This window comes from Apus apus, chromosome 4 (genome assembly GCF_020740795.1).
Source record: "Apus apus isolate bApuApu2 chromosome 4, bApuApu2.pri.cur, whole genome shotgun sequence".
Lineage (NCBI taxonomy): Eukaryota > Metazoa > Chordata > Aves > Apodiformes > Apodidae > Apus > Apus apus.
This window is the reverse complement of record NC_067285.1, coordinates 3,835,780-3,857,351: the sequence shown is the minus strand read 5'-3', so window position 1 is coordinate 3,857,351 and position 21,572 is coordinate 3,835,780. Positions and strand designations below refer to the sequence as shown.

Here is a 21,572-nt window from a genome sequence, read left to right as displayed (position 1 = left end):
TTCAGGGTCATCCATAATGGTTTTGGAAGCTTGAAAGCTGATTTTCTGGTTATTAATTGGAAACTTCTGTTAGTGTAGATGCTGTTTTTTGTTCAAACTACAAAATAAGCCTCCCCAACCATTTTTAAATTTGAAGTGTAATAATTCTTCGTGCAGGATGATAATAAGCACTTGGAATTTTGAAGAGGCAGTTGTTAATGAGAAAGACCCCTTGGTTGACACGCTTCAATTTAACAAAAATCTTTACCAAAGATAGGGAGCACGTGGGCTACATGGTTTTATCAGACAAATCGTAGCACAGCCAGAAGGTCTCTTTGCTCAGTTACATATTTTTTTTTGTAATCTGCTCACTTGAGTTTATTAATATTTGCACAGGCTTAGGCTGACTGGAACGCAAACGATGCTAAGCTGGTACATGCATCACATTGTACAAAAATACTAAATTAGATTTTCCAGTGATTTCCCAAATTTCTGTCTCAGCCTGAGCATGAGTTGGTATCAAGCTCTGTGCAGTTACATATCTCAGTGTTTTAAGCTTTTGACTGGCTTTGAGAAGACCAATTTTAAGGGAATGTTTAAAAAGTTAAGCTTCATCTCCATTACTTGGAGCAGAACATAAATGCATCATTAGGAACAGAGCAGGACTAACTTCATAAAATCCAACATTCCCTTTGAACTGTGCTGAATCACTTGGATTTTTGTGATTGATGACAAATTGTCCAGATGTGCTCTAGTTCTTTGCTGGAGGAGCTATAGCATGAATTATATTCAAGGTAGGATGACTTTCAATCAATATGATGACACTATTATCTTGTTTAATTTGCCTGGTGGCAGCCCTGAACATCAAACCAGGCTGTTTGTTATGTCAGAGGGGAATGGCAGAAACCAACCTGCCTTGACGCCAGTTTTTCTGTGTGTCATGGCTTGACAGGCCATCATGATTGGAGATGATATCGTGAACGATGTCGGCGGTGCCCAGCGCTGCGGGATGAGAGCCCTGCAAGTGAGGACAGGGAAGTACAGGTCAGTGCACACCCTACACCCTGCCCTCCGTGGGGGCAGTCGTGGAAAGAGGGGGAAACAAATGGAAGGAATGACTTTGTGTCTACCCTTTCTGCCAGACGACACTGTGCTCTGATTTCCTTGCAACACATGAGTTTCTAAAAGGAGAGGGGTTGTGGTTTGGAAGCTGGTACACGTTCCAAGTGAATGTGCAAAAGCAGATTTTTTCCATGTGTTTTCCAGATCTTTTTCTGTTGGTGGCACAAACTTGCCACTTCCACTTGCTGTCTGAACAACCATCTCCTTGTGCAGCAGTTAGGCTTGCATGGGTGATGGTATTTTCATTTATAAAAAGCATTTTGGGAAAGCACAGTGTGTATGAAAGTGGCAGGAAGGGAAAGACATACTGTCTTTGATCTTTAAAAAAAAATGTTTTCTGTTAAATTACTGCTATATTTTTTTTCATCACAGTGCATAGAACTGATGTGTTTCTTGGGTTTTGCTTGCTTTATTGTGTTTTGCTGCTGGGTGAAAGTGTTGTACACTTGATACAAGACATGTCTGAAACTTCCAGTGGAGTTAAGATTATAAAATTAGACTCAGTGCTCTCTGAGGGTCATATCTCAGAGCTTTATGAGGGACTCCATATGTCTGCTATTTCCTCTAGACATGTATTTAGCACTCGGATACCTGGGATGTGAGAACTGTGTCTCCACTTCCCAGTCTTACCAGCATGCAGGCTTCCACAGGCTCACTCACTTCTTCCAAATGACCCTTCAAACCCTTCTCCGTGCAGGTGTCTCCATGATCTTGTGCTTCCATTGACCCAAGAGCTGCCTCCTTGCAGCTGCTGACAGGAGACCTAAGTGCAGTTATAACCAGAGCATGGTCCAGGGTTGCCTGGTGGAAAATGAAGCCACCATCTGATGCTCAGGCCAGGTTAGGTTTGAGGTCATGGTGACTCTCCAAATGCAGTGCAGATGTTGGTCCCTACACTTCCTATTTGGGTTCCATAACACTCAAAGTCTTCTCTTAACTACTTCCTCTTAGCCATAACCATGCCTTGTGGTAGCAGGCATGGTTCAGCACCACCATCTGTCATAATTTATATTTTTACAAATTGTCTTGATTTTCAAACACAGAAACTGTAAAAGACAGACTTTTTTTGGGGGAGAGATGCAGCAAGTGAGAGTAGAGCTTGCCATAGGCTATATGAAAAGTTGTTTTGTTAGTTTTCAAGTGAATCTGTTTCTCAGTTTTTCTTTTAGTTTGTGTAAGGTGATAATATAATACCCAGTGCCTTAATCCTAATGGTTTCTGGGTGAAAAAAACCAAACAGAGAGATCCAAGTGTATTTTATTTTGTTTATTTTTGCATTTTTAAGATAGTACATCTCAAAATTAGTTATCTGTCTGAATAAAACTCAACAAATACCAGAGATTTAAATATTTAGTTTGTGCTTTTGGGATTATTTGTCTGTAATCTGTGGAATCCCATTCATTTCCTAGAGGAGAAAAATAAGGATTGAATGGTGGATTTTACTGTGATATTAATGGGGTCATTTTGGGAATCCACAGATTTCTGTCACAGACATACAGGTGTCAGTGAGGGAGGAATCTCTGCACTCAGAGGCGTGTTAGACCTTTGCTACTGGACAAATCTCTCCCGTGACATCCTTTGCCCATCATCAAAAATGCTGCATCCAAACTATTCAGGCAACTGAGATAAGCTGTATATACACACACACACAGAGAAATGAATATGTATCATCATATGCTGGAAAAACATTTTCTTCTATCGAGGTGGAGTCATGATTTCACAGCTGCAAGGGAGTCACCAGCTGTTCTAGATGGGGAAGAAAGATTGTTTTCCACTGTTGTGTTTCCTGTTGCAGTGTGGTTACTGTTATCTGAAATCATGTTCTGTGGCACGGCAGTGAAATACAGATGAGTGTCTCTCTAAACAGAGCACGGGGCTGCCAGTCCTGGACTTAGCAGTTGTGAGTAAAGTGAAGTAGCTCTTGTTTGCCAGAAGAGGTCAGAGATGCATATATTTTTAAGAACGACTGATGTGGTATCTGTGGAAAATCAAGATACACAGTGAATATTGAGAGAAGTGGGAAAAAAAACCCAAATGAGTGAAAGCTGATGAGTAAAAGAATAACTGCGAAATGAATTATTTAATGGCTGGTTTGAAGTCTGACCTGGATAAGATCGTGCAGAGGACCTCTTGTTTCACCCGTGCGGTGGTTCTTGCTGCCACAGAGCTGCGTGCTACACCCAGGTACCTCCGGATGGCAGCGTCAGTCCGTTCACTTCGGCCTCAGCAGCAGCCTGGGGACATCTCAGGAGGCAGAGCCCGGGTTTGCGACCGGAGTGTAGAGCCCAGAGGCGTCAGGGGGTTGCTGGAGACGCTCTGTGTTGGCGCACCGGGCTTTCCACAGGTGTCAGGGTCTTGCAGCTCGGGACAGGGGTGGTTGCCTTGGACGAGTTGTCTCTGTTTTTCAGCCGTGAGCAGTTTTTTCCAGTTCCACCCCGACAATCCTGCCTCGGCTTGGCCCAGTGGTGCTTTCCACAGCATGCTGCTGGGCACGTGGAAATGACACGATGGGCACAAGTTCTGCCAGCGAAGGCATTTTGCATGTTGTTCTGTTGGTCCAGACTCTGTTGTAGCCCTCCAGTCCCACCTAAACGCTGTCCCTGACGGGCAGATGTTGTCACCTCTGGTGCATGAGTGTGCATCGGGGCAGCTCTCCTTCTGTCAGGGGTCACAGCAGTTCATGGGAATATCTTTGGGGTCTGCTGCCCACCAACTGCCAGCAAAGGGTTGTGCACCATAGCACAAGAGAGGACACGTGAGTCAAGGTTTACTGAGCTCCTTTTTGTGTTTTAAAAGGACTTCAGTGGTCCTGTGTAGATTGCAGGCTGCAAAGCAACTCTGTGCATCTTACTGGCTTTAACAAGCTAGAAAAAAACAAAAAAAAAGTCCCCTTTGACCCTAAAAGCCCTTTGTGGAAAGAATCAGTTGATCTGCTGATGCAGGGGTTTCAACAGTAGACATGGGTGGACAGGTCTGCAGGGCAGGCAGCCTCCAGCTGGGTGCAGGAAACTGACTTCAGCCTGCAGCGTCAGAGCCTTTCTCCATGCTGGTGTTTGTTCCACGTTGCTCAGTGATGGTGGGGATGGGTACCAGCTCCCTGCTGGTCTGAGGAACTGGTTTGGTGAATACTGGGTGGGGGTGGTTGGCTTTACAGGCACATTGAGGGCCAGAGGAGAAGCAGAAGGGGTGTTTATGGAGCCCCAGGGCTGCCTCCATCCTAGGGTGCTCACATCCCCGACCTTTGCAAGGTCTTCTTCAGTGTTGCCTGGTCCTGGGGGGGGTTTAAAACCATTCAGTTTTACACCACTTTGTGTGGAGGTCTGAGAAGTAGCTCCTTTGTCTTGTTTCTTTTGTGTAGCTGATTCCCTTTAGCATGACAAGCTTTGCATGTTCTTCAGTCCTGTATCTGTGCTTATCTTCTCCTCTAAAGTAGTCTCAAGTGTGTAGCTCTTTCTCAGTAGCCAAACCATGCATGGATTAGTCCATGGAATATAACATATCCTGGCTGCAACATGGAATAAAATTTCTGTTGGTGTAAGTCATAGCAATAGGGGAAAGGTATAGGGATAAGGTGTGTTTTGAGTTAATCTCAGCCAGTGTGGTTCTCCAACATGGGGTGAGTAGCTGGGTTGGCCAAGTATAGCCCTTCCTTGGTGTAAAATCCAAATGCAGAGGGTCGGTCTGGTCTGCAAGTTTGTCCACTCTCACTTTGTGCCTTCTACAGGACAGATCAGGCCATTGCTCCAGACCCTTGTGTGCTGAGAGAAGCAGCTGGTGGTGGATTTTCCAGCATTGGGAAATCTGACACTAATTACACAGTTTCTGTGCACACCTGCATGGAGGCCCTTCACAGCCAACATCTTTCCTATCTAGGGAAGAACATGTGCACAGGGTATGTGCTAATTCCACTTGTAGCTGATTGGCCTTGACATCAAACCAATAATTTCCACAATAACTATTGATTCTGCAACGCTGGGTAATGTCCCCATTCTTCTTTGTAGCGTGCAAGTCAGAGCAGAGAACATTTGCTTTGAGGGTTTTCCAGCTGTCTCCCTGTAAAACTGGCATCAGCTTCCAGGTGCGTCAGTGTGTCAAATTGCAGGTGGTTCTTGGCAAGGCACAACAATTACCTACCTCTTTCTCCTTGTTGTTATTTACAGGTCTTCATTTGTAAGTAAAGAACTTTCCGCTGCTGGTGAGTGGCTGTACCAGGAATATTCATGGCAGTGATACCTGCTGCCCCTGCCTGCCTGTGGGCTCCAAAATGGTTTCAGAGGCTGGCAGTAGGGATTCATCCCCCTGAGTGTCCACATGAGGTTTTCTTCCTTTGATTAGAGACTTATCTCATAGCCATGGCTGATACTGCAACATCTCTGAGCTCCCTCCTTGGGGACACAAAGGATCTCCCAGGGATGGAGGATAAAAGGACAGGTCCCACGAGAGCTGCTGTCTCTCTCCAACTCTGCCTGCTGTTCTCTGGGAGAACTGGTTCAAGTTACTTCATGTTGCTGTTCTACAGTTTCCCTGCTTTATAATAATCCTCTGAGAATAATTATCCTGACTTTATTAAGAAAGTGGCTTGTGATCTGCTCCTCTTACCTGTTTGAAAAACATATGGGATTTGTACAGATTTATAGGAAATGATAAATATCCAGTCGTGATCAAGACAAAAGTTGTGACAGGGGAAAGGCCTTCTAAGCTGCCATCATCAATTGATTAAGGATTAAGAAAAACAGGGTGGGTCTTTGTAATAACCTCCTAAATGAAGCTATAAAATTATTCTTAAAAAAAAATATATTTCCACCCATAAATAAATTCACAGCTGTCACTGTGATAGTAAATAAAAGCTCATGACACATTTTGGGAAGAAATAATCACATCTTAGTGCTCTCCAGAGAAGAAGCATCCCTCCACCCTCACTTTCTTGCTCACTGCCTTACTCACCACAGCCAAGATGAACAATTTTATTAGTTTGTTCACATCTCTGGTGGAACATACCAGAAGTGTGCAATGAGAGCCAACAGGCTGAGGCACTCCCTTTGTGCTGAAACAGAACCAGAGGCGTTTTGATGGCCTCACAGTCCTGATAATCAAGCCTGTTTGAAGTATTAAATGGAAAGACTTCCAACCCATATTTACACTGTAAAAAGTCATAATTCATGTTAGTTGATGTCTTAAGCAGTGTTTATTAAAACCTAGTGTCAGCAAGTCACTTTTCATTGTGGCATGAGAGCTGTTTGCAGTCAGTCACAGTCTTACTAACCTTTTATTGGACATTCAAATCACAGTTTGCTCTGTCCACGTGAGGACCTTCTTCACATGTGTTTATCAATTTCTTGACCACAGTTTGGTTACTGTAATCTTTGAATCAGCTTTGTGGAGGAAGTTCAAAGTAAATGCTGCGGTGCCTTCGCGTACACACTCATCTGATGACAGCCTTCAGTTTTCCCAGTATGTCCAAATGCCCAGACACAGAAATTACAGTTTTAGTATCTGATGTAGGATATGAGTAGCTTATGAGAAGGTTTAATCTCCAGCTGCTTAGTGTGCTGTTATAATCCAACCATCCACTTTTCAGTGAAGGGCATCACCAATCACAATGCAAAATAACAACTTGCGTTGGAAATACGTGATTGTTGAGCTACAAGTGGTGAACTTGGGAAGCAGAAAGTTTTACCCTCTCATTCTGAAGAACCATCTTTTGTGTGTCTTAAGTGTTTCTGTTTTCTTAACTGAGCAGGGCCAAGTGTTTCCTTTCCAGTGAAGTTACTGGTTTATATTGGAAGTACCTGTTGATCTACATGATTCTTATAGGTCCCTTCCAGCTGAATTGTCCTCTCCCTCTCCGATTATATCTGAGCTAAAACACACCTCAAAGAAGCAAGAAGGAATAGGGAATTCTGCTATGTTGTAGCTAACCTGTAAATATAATTATCTTCAGTCTAAAAGAGAAATGGGAGTTTGTTTGGTTTTTATTAGCAGGTTACTTTATTTGTTGGTCCCATAAAAAAACTTGGGGAAGCAGAGTGTGCTCGGACATAGCTGTGGTGGGTGCTGTGCTTGTGCTCAGGTGCTGTTCTCAAACAATGAGTCTGAATATCAGAAAAGAGATCAGTCTGTGACGAGAGTAGGGACAAGGATAAGTACAGGAAGAATTTATCAGGTCAGTGTGGAAATGCAGCATTACCCCACAGTCTCACGAGTTCTGCTCTCTACCTGTCTAACGACTGACTTCTCCTCAGCAGTCCCACTCTGATCAGCTGTCATATCTCAGGCACTTCTGAAAGGAAGTGATTTGCATTTTGCATATCAAGCTGGCAGTGATCACATCAGCCTGGGCTGCAGTTTTGCTTCCCCTCTTGCTTCACATCCACACAGTGTGTGCCACAACAGAGACAGTTGCCTTAAAGTTTTCTGTTTCTCCCCTTCTGATGTTGCTAAATAGAGGGCTGAAGGAGGATGAGGTTGTACTGGTGTCAGCTTCCAGAAGCAAGAGGCAGTGAGACCTGGGAGGGCACGTTGCTCAGGTGGGCTTGGGACTAAACCACTTCCAGACCCTCTCTGAAAAGCATTCCAAGTTAATGGCTGTTTTGTTTTTCTTCTCTGCTGCTCATGCCCTCCTGGGCTGGCAGCCTTCCTCCACCTGCCACAGCCACGTGCACTCGTGCATCAAGCAGAGCCCTTGGCTGCTGCTTGATCAACACTTTTGTGTTTCTGCAGATACATAATTTATAAGCTGAGGTGGTGGTGGCACTGCCTGAAATGAGACAGCTCAGGAGCTTTCCAGGGTTTCCCTGGAGTGTATTCACCTCTGGCAAAGCACCCACTGTCCTTGCAGACACCTGTGGCTTCCCCTGAGGACCATGTCTAGCTCCTGCCAGACCCCCAGCCTCCCTCCCTGGTATGAGCCTGAGCAGCACAGTCTGCGAGGCAGGACAGGGAGCAGGTCTTTGCTTATTTTTAACTTCAGGGACCTTTCCTCAGTGCCAGTGTAAGGCTGCAGTAGAAGAATTCCCCAGCGAAGCAGTGCTGGGAGCTGGCCGAGTGCATCGCTGTTCCTTAAGACTTGTCACTTGCAGAATGCTGAGCTGTATTAGCTTGTTCAGTGTTTGCCAGCAATGATGAACACCATACCAATAGCTAACTAATTCTGTAAAAATGCTAATGAGCGTGTTGAAGTGTGCTGCAGAAATGGCAGAGCTGGGACAGCTGCATAATTGTGGTTTCACTAGAGATTTCCTTTTTTTAAAACACAGGTTCCTCTTCTCTGCCTGTCTTTTTCCTGTAGTTAAGTGTCATCCAGCTCACTTGGTCGATGGAGTCCTCCCAGCCAGTAGCACGGGGAGTGTGGCAGACAGGCAGACTGCTCTGATTGATAAAACCAATGCAGAGCGTTGTTTTCAAAGGGAGACAGAAGCAAACAAGAGTGAGACAGGCCAAGTCAGCTGCTGATGTAACTCCCTCGGAGCAAATGGTTTAATATCTGAAATTTAATCTTCTGGCTTGGGCTCTTGCTTGCACTGTAAACATGTTCAGGAGCCACGGTGCTGGGGCAGTACCTGGTGCAGGCACCTGCAAGCACAAAACAACAGGTATTCATGCTTTCCTGCTGTGCTGCACGGCCCGCAGATGCTGGAGGTCACCTGCAGCCTTGTGGCTTTTCCCCACAGAGATGGTGGAGCCGGGTGTTTGTTGAGGTGCGTGGGAGCAGGGCGGCTGGTCTGCTCAGGCTGAGGGACCAGCCACAGGACACGGGGACTGCTGCCCCTCCAGCTGCTTCTGCCAAGCCTGGGCTGGTGTCTGGTTTTCATCCCCTTCGAGAGGCATGATGTGACTTGCCTGGTGTTCAAAATAAAGCACCTGGCAGTGCCAGCTTCTGCAAGTGCTGGGAAACCCTGGTGGCTCCATATGTGAGTGCTCACGTACTGCAGCAGGAGGGAGAGGGTAGTGTGAGAGAAAGGGTTTTGGGCAAAGAGCAGCACCAGCATGGGCAGTGCTCTTCACTGGGGATGAGGACAGCTTGCAGCTGGTGCTGGGATGTGACTCATGTTCACACTTTGCCTTCAATCGTTTACCATTCTTACTTGTCTGTGGGTTTGGGTCGTTGTCAGCAGCGTGTAGGGTTACACCTCAGCCCTGCGTGCTCACAGGCTGCTCACATGAGCTCATCCAGCACATAGGGCTGGTGCTGTTGCATGGGGTCTGTGACTTCTGTCAGGTCTTTAAACTTGAGTCATTGTCCTCCTTAAAAACAGGGATGGGGCTTGGGGATGTGGGGAGCGGGGCCAGGGACACCCACTGGCCACTGACTTGCAGCTGCTGCATGTACTGTTGCTCCTCATATTGACCTACAGCTCGTCTCAAAAGCTTTTCCTTTTCTTCTTGACTGTGCTCTGAGTGAAAAATGGGCTCATGTGATTACCTAGGTCTGATAGAATCCCAGACTGGTTTTGGTTGGAAGGGACCTTAAACATCAGGTAGTTCCAACCCCCCTGCATGGGCAGGGACACCTCCCACCAGCCCAGGCTGCTCCAAGCCCCATCCAACCTGCCCTTCAACACTGCCAGGGGTGGGGCAGCCACAGCTTCTCTGGGCAACCTGGGCCAGTGATACTCTGCTAAATGCTTCTCCCAGTCCATAGTCCCCTTCCTGCATGAATACAATTTCTGTGGCACCTTCAGGGACTCCCTCCAGTCGTGGAGGGCGATTTTGGCCATGCTTCTTGCATGTTACTTAGGCCAGCATGTACTTTTATTTCACAGCTCCATGCGTGTGTTGGCTCCAGGGCTCAGGGTTGCACAATAGCCTGTGCTTTGCCCACTGCAGCCACAGGGCCCTTCTTCCCCATCCCCTGGGACCCTGCCAGTTCCCAGTTTGTACTGGAGCAGGCTTGTTTCTCAGTGCACTTTTCCAGAGGGCTGCTTGGGGCAGGACGCAGCCAGCAGCGCTCCTCGGTGCCGGCTCAAATTCAGCCCCTGGCTGTGGCTTTACTGGCACAGTTGGTGGAGGGCAGGAGGGAGCCTGAAGTGGTTTTCATCTTGGTGTGAAGTGCTGAAGCACCGTGCCGAGCAAAGCAGCTGCTGCTGGCCTTTGAAAGGGGCTGCAGAGCCCCTCCACCTGCCACAGAGCCGAGCTTTGTTCCAGCCCCAGCAGGCGTTTGCAGTTGAACGACGTGAACTGTTTTCAGCTCGGCTCTTGGCTGCGTGACACTGAAATCAGGCCTAAAAATAGGAGGATGTCTGACCCTGAAGTGAAGGAGTTTCACTCGTCACCCAGCTTGGCGCCCGCCCAGGGTGACATCATCCAGAGGGGAAGCTGGAAAAGCTTCCAAATTCGTTGCTTTCCACACAAGAGCGGTAAATGCGTGTGGTGGTGGATAATCAGGCAGCGCGTTCGCTGTGACCGTGAATCGGGGGAAGGAGGGAAGGGGGAGGGAAAGGCAGGAAGATGGAGGAGAAGGATCAGAGCCACATGTCGGAAAGGGAGCGTGGTCTGTGTGTAACTTGAGGGGAGGTGATAGGAGCAAAAATGGTCCCATTCAGGCAGAGCCTGTTCTGTAAAGGTTTTGTTTCCTGCTAGGTGTGGTGAAAGGTATTGAGCTACAGTTGAGGTTCTGACCATCAGCCCACCCAGTGATATCTGGTGATACCAGTCACAGCTGTGGTTTGAGTCTGCATGATTTAGACTGGCAAGTGCATGGATATTGTTCACGGTGGCCATGGAGGTGTCTGAGATGGCCAAGTACTGAATGACCTCCCTTGGTTTCAGCTCTCTGATAGTTGACAGCAGCTCCCCCTGCACTTCAGGGGTTTTATCAAAATCTGTGTTCAAGTAGCATGGATGACCTTGCTATTGTTGTAAATCCAAAGTGCTTGAACCAAGTTCCTCATATTTCTGTGCTAAGCTTTTTTGTCTTCTTTAAAAATGCAAGTGTGTTAACGATGCAGTAGGCAGTTTTCCTCTGAAACTTGATGTCCTTTTCCCTCTGGATGCTTCCTGGTGGCTCCTGTGCTTGTGCTCTAAACGAGGACATGTTTACCTCAGTGTTGATGAGTGCACGCTGGAATTCATAGCTCTTTTCAGATGGTGAGAGCTAAGTGTGATATTTAACCAGGGTGTCTCCATCATCTGTTTTCCTTCTGCCTTTTGAATTCTCATTATGTATTTATAATGCTGTTATAGCAGAGATGCCTAAAGCACAACTGTGGGCAGTGTTTGGTCCCTGAGTCCCAAGTGAAGCTGAAAAAGCTGCTGTTCCTGTGTAAACACTATGTCAAGAACTGATTTCATGCATACTGCTGGGCATTTGTAACCAACAATGAGAAGAGGGCAAGAGTTTTACCATATCAGTGTCTCATCTAATATGAAACCAATTGATTTGGTTAGAGACTGAGAAGAGTGTTCAGGCATGCCAGGCCTTCTTGGGGTGTTGATGTTCTCAGATCATCACAGCAGTGAAACTCTTCCTACAGCCAGGCTGGTTCATAGACATCTGCCACTGCAACAGGCGCAGACAAGCTGTGTTTCACTCATCAGCCTCTGGGTAGGATTTCTCTGACTTAAGTATGAGGATGTTTCTGGTTGTCTGCTGGGAAGTGACCAGGCTGCCATTGCAAAGGTGTTTCATTGGCATTGACTGAGCCCAAAGAAGGTGTTAGCCTAGGCAGGGTCAGGAATTGACTTCCTATACTATAGTTAAGAGGGGCTTTTCCATGTGATGATCAAAGGGCTGGAGAAGCTCTGCTTTGGAGACAGGCTGAGTGTTGGGGCTGTTCAGCCTGGAGAAGAGAAGGCTGCAGGGAGACCTTAGAGCACCTTTCAGTGCCTGAAGGGGCTCCAGGAAAGCTGGGGAGGGGCTTTTCACCAGAGAGGGCAGTGATAGGACAAGGGGTAATAGTTTTAAACTGAAAGAGGGGAGATTTAGGTTAGATATTAGGAAAAAAATCTTCATCATGAGGGTAGTAAGGTGCTGGAAGAGGTTGCCCAGGGAGGCTTTGGAAGCCTCTTCCCTGGAGATGTTCAAGACCAGGTTGGATGGGGCTTGGTGCAGCCTGGTCTGGTGGGAGGTGTCCCTGCCCGTGCAGGGGGGTTGGGACTAGATGATCTTTATGGTCCCTTCCAACCGTCACCATTCTCTGATTCTCACATTTTTTGATGTGAAAGCTTGAAGCCTCTCTGACTGAGAGACAGATCTCTTTGCAGCTAGTCTGTGAAACTTCTGTTCCCTGATACTTTTTAGTAAGTACAGCCTAACTGGAGTAACCATGTGAAAGGCAAGGACCTAAACCTAAACAGCTGGAATAAATCTCGTGTTTGCCAGCAGCAAATGCCAGTGCTGCTGGAGGTCAGCTGCTGTGTCACAGCCCCGTTGCTTCACGGGGCATTAGTGGAGCTGACATAAATGAAAGCAAGGCACACACTAGAAGAGCTGGCTTTTATTCTTGCAGATGGAGCTCTTTATTTTTGCTTGCTGGTTGAGATGCTCTAGCAAACACTCAACTTCCTTGTCATCTTTAAACTATGTAGAGAGGTGGGGAGTTGGCTTTTGCTTTGAAAAGTCTCTTCCTGCAGTTCTTGGCGTGGTTGATCACCCTGCTCTCAGCAGTCCCCGAGCTTCGTGATACTGTAGTTTTGTACAAAGCTGTGTTTTTATGCACACAAGCTTTTAAACCTGCTTCTTTTTGAAAACATCCCTAGATAGCAATCCTGTAGTTTCACACACAGAGTTGGAGGTGGGTGCAGAGACTTAGCTGAGAAATGGGAGCAGGCCCAGGAGCTGTGAGACAGTGTCCAGAGGCCCTGGCAGACACACAGTGATGACCAGCACTGCTGCATGTAGCCCAAGTTCGTAGAATGGGTTGGGTTGGAATGGACCCTAAAGATAATCTAGTTCCAACCCCCTGCATGGGCAGGGACACCTCCCACCAGCCCAGGTTGCTCCGAGCCCCATCCAACCTGCCCTTCAACACTGCCAGGGATGGGGCAGCCACAGCTTCTCTGGGCAACCTGTTCCAGTGTCTCACCACCCTCACAGTAAAGAGTTTCCTCCTAATGTCCAACCTACATCTCCCCTCTTTAATTTTAAAGCCACTGTCCCTTGACCCCTCACTCTCTGCTCTTGTCCCAAGCCCCTCTCCAGCTTTCCTGCAGCCCCTTCAGGCACTGGAAGGTGCTCTAAGGTCTCCCTGGAGCCTTCTCTTCTCCAGGCTGAACACCCCAACTCTCTCAGCCTGTCTCCATTGTCTCCCCAGGAGAGCTGCTGCAGCCTTCTGAGTATCTTCATGGCCTCCTCTGGACTTGCTCCAGGAGCTCCCAAAGTTATCAAATAACATTAAGATTAAAAATTCAGATACTAATAGGTTTTAAAAGGCCATTACTGAATCCAACCATACTGTGCATTCCCTCTGAGGAGCAGTCCTTAATGAAGTGCTCACAACCCCTTCTCCATGACAAATCCTTGTCTCCCACAGAGCAGACACAGCCTTAAATGTGCTGGGACTTAGAGAGCAACTTTTTCCCCTCGCCAGTCCCTGGTTTCTATGTAGGTTTTTCTACTGTGTCTTTCCAGCACATCTTAAAAGCATCCCTGTCTCCCCCTTCACCAGGCCTTGGAGGTGCTGGTCTCTTTTGGGCTAGTTCATGTGGGCTCTCCTGAGCTTGCTCTTCCCTCTCTCTTTGCTCTCATTAGTGGAGCAGAAGGGCAGGTTTTGGCTCAGTTCTGTTGAGGCTAACTCTGCCTAGTACAGAGAGGGTACAAAGACCTTGATTGAAAAAAATAAACCCAAAACCTGCCTGCATTTAAATCAGCCTAATGAAAGTGGCTTTTCCCAGGAGCTGCCAGGCACACTGCATCACCTGCCCAAAGTGATTTGTGCAGTTGCTGTCTTTTCTCTTTGTCTGGTGGGTTTTTTTCTTACCACACTCATTTATGGGATGTTGCTCAGGGAAGATCTGCTGTGTGCAGGAAGCTATTTTAAGTTTAGAAATAGGGGGACAGGTTCTCACCTGCCATAAGGAGTGGAGTAAACCAGTAGAGCTCTGCTGATTTACACCTGCTGCTGCTCTGGCCCACTGGGTGCCTGGAAATAGCTTACCAAGTGTAAAAAAAACACCCAAAAAAAAAGGTTTCTCCATCCATCTGGAACACATTGCATAGATCAGGGGAAGGAGGGGCATTTGTGAGAGCAAATGCTTCACTTAACAGTGTAGGAGCTATTGGAAAGACTGGATGTAGCTGGGATAATTATAACCAAGATCAGTCTTCTTGGAATGGAGAAGTAATGACAACCCTAATTTTACCAAATCCTCTGAAATTTACTGTATTTATTTAACACCCCGGACCCTTTCCTGCAGCAGAGGATCGGCTAGATTTATGGAGGTGCAGTTCAGTCATCTGAATACTTGGGAGTTCATCTGCACGGCCCGTGAGCTGCTCTGGTTATTTTCACTGTCACCCCTTGGAGGCCGTGGGAACCAGGAATGCGGATGGGGGCGGAGGAGGCACAGGCCAAAAATCAGCTGGAGTCAGTCAAAATGCTCTTCTTCCACTTGCTTTGTGCAGGCAAGAAGTACCTGGCCTTTGTGGGCAGCTTGAGCTGTTGGGAAGGGAACAGAGCTCCTTCCATCCCCTCTTCAGGAGCTGCCTAATTTTTCCTTTTTCCTGTGGATCTGTGTTTATTTCCCTGCACGTAGGGAGAGGCAATATGTATTCAGAGGTTCCCTGTGCAGGGAAGGTCGTAGTAGCAAGAGCATGTTTGAGTTGGAGAGCTGGCTGCAGTTTCCCTGTGGCAAGCCATGGTCATCACCTGTCCATCCAGAGTCTTACCAAAACTGAAAACCTCTGCTGGAAGCTGCAAGAGCAGCACAAGGAGGAAAATCCCTTTGGGACAATACAGGGTTTCTTAAAAAGAGGTTATCCAGAATCCAGGAAAATGAAGACAGGCAAGGGAGCAGAGCTATGAGCCTGGAAGCTCTTTGTTGCCATCATTTAATATTAGGAGCAAATGCCTGGATCTGGGATGTAATAATTGTTCCTCTTCTTTTGTGTAGCTAGTTGGTAATTGCTAGGCCTGTCTGCATTTGTGGGTTTATGAGCTGTGCTGCCTTTTGGCTGAATATTTACTCTTTTCTTACCACAAAAGCAACTGCCTTTTCCAGTCCAGCAGGCAGGAATAGGAACACATAGCCTTGGTTTCCTGTTCAACTCTAAAGCACTCTGGGATTTTAAGGTTGGTAGAAGCACACATGGAACCCAAACAACAAACCCTAAAAGATGAAAATGTTCATCCAAAGAAGACAGAAAGAAAATTTCCTTTGACTCCTTCTGAGTCAGAGTTTCAGTCCAAGGGGTTCAGTAGCACTGGAAGCCTTCGTGCTTCAAGACACAAGCCAAATTCTCACTAATAAAATTTAAAAGGCAATTTTCCTTCAGGGCACACATTCTAATATAAAATCTCCTACGTTTTCCTGAACCACTGTCAGAAACTGGCCACTGTTGAAAGCAGAATGCACAATTAGATCAGGCTGCCTGTCTGAACTGGTGTGGCAGCTCTCGTGGGTTGCACCTTCCTCTATGAATGTGTAGGAGAGGTGCCTTGTCACCTGGACTGCTGCATGGTCATTGCTACTGCTTCATTGTCACTGGGAAGGCCACAAGGTCCAGGCAGGTTGGCTAAATGGGGAGGCAGTGGGGGAAGGGTGGTTAGAACATGTGTTTGAGGGTGAAGCAGTGTCTTTACAGTCCCGTGCTCCCAGGTCCTGTGCTGCCCATCCCTGCCTGCCCCACACCTTGGGAGCAGACTCCCATTTTTGCATCAATCCAGGTTCTGAAGAGTTTGGGAAAGGTGTTGGATGATGGTGGGGTTGGTGATTTATTAGGGAACATCAGTGCTTTGTAGCCTGGGAGCTGTGAAATGGTTGGCCTGACCAAAGCAAAGGAAGAAATCTTGGCATGTTCTTAGGAAAATGGTGGGACAGCAACACAAAATGTCCCCTCTGCCATGTGTCCTGAGGAGAGCTTGTACCCTTAGTGCCAGCTCTGCTCCACATTCACCCCTTTTGTAGGCAGCTCACTGAACCTGAGAGCCAACAGCCACTCCAGGTGTTAGGAAATGGAAGCAACTTCTGAGGTCTTTGTGTATCTCTCTGGTTTCCTGCTGCAATGTGGGCAAAAATTATAGAAGCTGGGCTTTCTGGCAGTGAGAGGCAAGTTTAGGAATGGCTTCTGACTTGTGCTGCCAGCTCCAGTGTGGCTGTGGAATGTGCCATCCATATGTGGAGAGCCATGTAGAGGTCTTGTCCCTCTCCAGCTAAAGCCAGTGGGAGCTGTTCCCACAACTCCTCCCAAAGAGCTGAGAAAAGGTCTTGCAAATCCCACACGTATCTCTTTCTTCCTGTTTTTTGGTTGTTTTTTTTTTGTTTTTGTTTTAATTACTTTTAAAACATTGCACACACCCAGTCACAAGTGGCAGAGGAGTTCTTGAAATCCCAACCTGGGATCACTTTCAGCTGCAAAATCTGCTGCAGCACTAAGTGCCATGTCTTGGGACAGTGTTTCCATGTCACCTACACACAGGCTTTCTCAGAAGTTGCTCTAAGAGGCTTTTGGAAAGTTTTGGGAAGTGTGTTGCAGGAGATGTTAATAGGATGGTCGCAGAGAGGGGAATGGAGTGACCTCCTTGCCTTTCATCAGTGCCTTGGACCCTCCATTGCAGCTGCAGTGTACATGATTTAGCTCAAAATTGCTTCTTCTGGCACCCTCCTCCCACACACTTGTGTACTAATATGGCCATTCTCAAGGGCTTTGTCCCTGCCAAAGCACAGCCTGTTACCAACAGAAAGAAGACAATTCAGAGAGAGCAGAGGAGTCTCCCCTATAAACGTTTCAAACTTACCCACGCTGAATAATAATGCAGAGCACAGTTTCACCCAGACAGATGCTTCCTGGATGGAAAGGAGAGACTGGATCTGATGGGAATGGATAAACAGCTTTGTAGCTCCCAGTTGCTGCAGCTCAGCTCCCCAGGACCGTCCCAGCAACTGTCCCTGCCTGGCTGTGGGTCACTGTGCTGTTGTGCAGGGTGGCTGTGCTTTGGGGGGCTCAGGGAGGGGGTTTTGTGAGCAGCCCAAATCCTGGTTTCTGAGGGGTCTAAGATGGAGACCTCTGTCCTGGCCCTAGGTTGAAATTGGTGAGCAGGGATCTCCTTGCTGCTGATGGCTGAGCTGTTCCTGCACAGTCCCCTTGGGATGGTGTGGGGACATCTTGCAGGCATCCCTTCCCAGGAAAAGCCAGGCAGTTCTGAGCAGCAACCCTACTGACCTTCAGACCTCCTGGCCTGTACTGGTCCTCCTGACTTTACCTAAGGAATGAGGCTGTGTTGCAAGCTTGAGGGAAAGGTGCAGCTAGAGGTCTGGGGGAAAAGCAAACCAAACCACCACTGGGCTCTGGTGGAGAGGGAGCCGGGGCTCATGGAGTGCTAGCCCAGCCTGTGCTCCAGGGCCCAGCTGTACTCTCAGCAAAACCCACACACATGTCCAGGTGGGTTTTATCTGAGAGAACACTGCTCCGGGAAGAACATACAGAAAAGCTGCAGTGCCTGTTCCAGCTCACGTGCAACCGTGTTTCCTGGATGGAAAAGCCCATGGTCCTGTGGGAGTGGCTGGAAGGAAACCCCATCTCACAGCAAGAGCTCTGCGAACAGCAGAGATATGAAATAACTGATAAATGAGAGTAATTGGCAGCATCCTCTTCTGCCTGACCTTTTCAGTGCTCTCTAACTCGCTTACCAACCATTCCTCGTCTCCTCCGTGGCAGCCTGGCAGATGGCATTGACAAGACCAGCCACTCAGCTGGCAGGAGGTGGCAAGAAACAAAAAGCTACCCTGAGCGTTACTGTCTTCCCTGAGTGTTTCTATATTGGATGTGAGGGCTGTGATACAGAATTTGGCTGGCACAGGATGGAGCACAAACTGCATCCATCTTCAGCACAGTCTCGGCCAGTGAGCAAACTTGATCCCAGGTGGCCATCCCTGGGAAAGGGGCTGGTTGCCAAGTAAATCCAGGAGCTGCTGTCTTTATAGGCAACTCCTAGAAGATTGACTAGGCAGTAAAACAACAGTTTTCTGTAGCAATTACTCTGCGGGGAATTTGGCCAGATCTCTGGATTGTAAATGTATAGGACATATGCCTATGGAAATCCTTGGGACTGTAACAGAATTTAATCAATCCCATTTGTTTGTATGGAGAGTCAGCCCAGCTCTCTGGCAGACACCCAGGGAAAGACTGGAGGCACCATAACCTGTTAAACAAAGATACGTGTGGCCCAGTGAACAGAATACATCAAGTTTGCCTGTATTTCCCTTGGTCAACCCTTCCCTTGGCTGCATTCAGTCATAGCCTTTCACTTTCTTCATTTTTTTCCCCTTTCCCTGTTTCTTTGCCCCAGATTCCTCTCTTTATTTGTTCCTTTGGGTTTGTGTCTGCCTTGCTTTCTTCTTGTGCTTCGTTCTGTGCTGGAAAGCAAGAAGAGGCAATTGCATGTGATGGGCTGTTCTGCACATCCCAGCTGAAGCCTGGGACTACACAGGAGCAGGAATCTGCTGGGGGTCCTGGTGGGCTCCCCCTGCTACCCTGGGGACACTGTTCCCTGTGATATCCCTTTGGGAGCGTGCAGCAGAGAGCTGCTCTGTGGAAGGAGTCTCTGGAATGGGTGTCCTCTGCAAAGGTGGGTCCTGGCTTGGGAGTTTCACCAGTCCCACAGATTCCAAATGACTTCCTAATGATCTATGTTGGTTTGAGGGGTTTCATTTCCAAAGAAGTGACCTTCTCAGGCATGTTTATTATTCCCTCTGGTAACTCTTGGTGCTGCTGTATGTCCAAGCTGTGCACAAGCATCAAATAGCCATAGAGAACAATATACTGGCACCATAATGCATAGGGCAGCTGGCTGGACTGTGTCTTTATTGGATTGGGAGATACAGGCAACATGGAAATATGAAGATCTGCTTACACTTCTCTGTCTTGTTTGGCCTGCTGCCCTTACCAATAACATGGAAGTTTTGTGTAATTACAGGAGATTGGAGAAAAGTTTGTTCTCTTGGTTTATTTGTTCTGAGCTTGCAGTTTGCTTACCAACTGCACGTTGTTTGCCATCACTTTTACTGCTTCCCCTGGGTGGCTGGTTCTTCTGCTCTCTTTGTTTTCTGGATCTTTCAGAGGACAGAGGAAGTTTCCAAAGGCACAGCACTGGGACTGTAAAACCACAGGAGGACTTGGGGCAGGGTATCTACTCCCTGGAGTGTCCCAACTCTTCTGGAGAGGACAGGCCACTGTCTCCAGAAGGCCACGTGGCTGTCACCGTGTTGTCAAGCTCATTTCAGAAGACAGTGTGGGAGAAGTGCCCTTTATACTGAGATTGCTGTGCTTGCTTTCCAAGTCAGTGCTGGCTCCACATCTGGAGCCAACACATACCATGTAGTTGGGACACTTGGCAGGGATTTCCTATCTGCAAATCATGATTACTGGGACAGAAAAAAACCCCCACAAAACAAACCCTGGGCCAGTCTTGGTCTTATCTGCTGGGATTCTTAAAGAAAAGGCACAAAACCCCCCTGAATAATCCCTCCAGGAGATGAAATATGGTATTTAATGCCTTCCTAAAATAGCTAGGACTAAAAAAAAGCACCTAGTGTTTTTCTCTGTCTTGCAGAGTGTTTGGATAAAGCATCTTCCAGTAATTTGGGTACTGCAGGCAGTGCCTGGGCTGTTGTAGAGGGTGGCATCTGACCAGCCTGCTAGGGGGGACACAGTGTCAGCATCAGAAAAAATGAAATGAGAATTAAGCAGATAAATCAGCCTTGCTTTTCCTATAATAAGCCTGCCTGGTGCATGGAAAAGCATGAGGGTGGGGAGGAAAACCTAGTTGGTGTCGTGGAGTGTCTTGATGAATATTGGTCCATCCTCATGGGAAAATTCCCAGGATTTCAGACCTACTGTCCAAATCTCACTTGTCTTTTGTGGGCAACAGCCCAGCTTTGCTTTGTCTGATTTCAGAGACTAGTACCCTGGGCTGTAGCTGGACGTGAAGAAAGCCCTTCCAACCTTAAAGCTCTGTCTCACCTTTCCTCTCCTAGAAGGGCCATAATCTCCTGTGTATTGAACCTTGCAGCCAGGGACTCCCTCTTCTTCGTCCTCCTTTCCCATGGCAGTGCTCATGCCTTGGGCTCTGCCTTCCTGCCTGGTTTTTCTGGACGTCTATGGACTGGCAGGACCATCACACCACATCTCTGAAAACCTCAGCTGTGCTCTTGGAAGTCCCACTGCATCTGTGGATCCTGTGGGGCATCATTTTGGCCGGGCAACCTGCATCCTGCTTGCAGCATCCACCTGCAATTCTGTGCTCTCCAGCAGAGCAGCAGGTCCCAGGTCGTGGGGCCACCTTTCCAGTAGATGGCATCAAAGACAGACAGTTCCTCTGCCTGACCCAGCTTCCCACCTTCGGCCAGGAAGGGCTCTTTTCCCGAAGTCCAATTGCCCAACAGCCCTGGAGCAGCCGTTCCTTAAAAAAAAGCCAACAAGCTCCTTACAGCAGCTGAATCCCCAAAAAAGCAAGCTGGGGGTTGCTTTGCTTTTCTTACAGCATTAAGTGACATGAGCCATGTCATAGCCAACGTGGGGCTTGGAGCTGCACCCAGCAGTGGGGACTTGGTGACAGCTGCTCCCTTCCCTTCACCCGTGTTTGACCATTCAGCCAAAATCTCACCTGAAAAATTAACTGAAAATGCATTGGTGAAAATTATTATAGACCTTTAGGTGCAGCTTTTGATGCCTGACTTTATTTTGCCTTTTATATGTATACATAGTTTTTGCATATGCAGTGCCCTGTGTTGTAAGAAAATTGGAGTAATTTCATCCTCTTTTGCTTCCTTTCTGTCTTTCTAAACTCTGAGTAGGCCTGATAGTGGCTGGAGGTCATGGATCTCCTGGACTTGAAGAAATCCCTCTTCTTGACTCCCACCTGCAGGAATTCCTGTGACCAGCAGGTTTAACACACTGGGAGACTCCACTGTGCTGGAGCTGGCACATCTCATCTGAAAAGCTGGTCACTGATTCAGCACTTTTGAAAATCTGATCCCTGTCTCACCATTATTTCTGTTCTCTTTGGGAGCATTTCCCAAATCGTGTTCCCTACGTTAGCAGAAGGAGGTCAGGAGGAGTGGGTAGCTACATGGGAAGGTTTGGAAGAAGGGGACATATATGTAACTTTTATTTTTAAGCCTAGACCCCAGTGGCACGACCAACTCCAGCATCAGTGGGTGTGAAGCCCAGGGTGCTGTTGCTGAACTCTTGCCTGTTCCTGGCCTAACTGGGCATTTCCAGTCAGGACTGAACCTAAGCTGGAAGCACAGTGGAAAAAGGACTGAGGTGACTCCTTACTTTGCAAGGGTCCTGGAGACTCTGAGGAAACAGAAGA

At 47.6% G+C, this 21,572-nt stretch overlaps 1 protein-coding gene across 2 annotated transcripts in view; it reads left to right on the top strand.

The window, feature by feature from the left end:
* Positions 1–21,572, top strand: part of LHPP (phospholysine phosphohistidine inorganic pyrophosphate phosphatase) — an 83,151-nt gene that overhangs the window by 24,269 nt on the left and 37,310 nt on the right. Inside the window, exon 6 of one of the 2 annotated variants that reach the window (XM_051619673.1) lies at positions 932–1,023. The exons of the other annotated variant lie outside the window; for it this stretch is intronic. Within the exon in view, the coding sequence (XP_051475633.1) occupies positions 932–1,023 (92 nt within the window). The remainder of the gene's footprint in view (positions 1–931; positions 1,024–21,572) is intronic. 2 annotated transcript variants of the gene reach the window in all.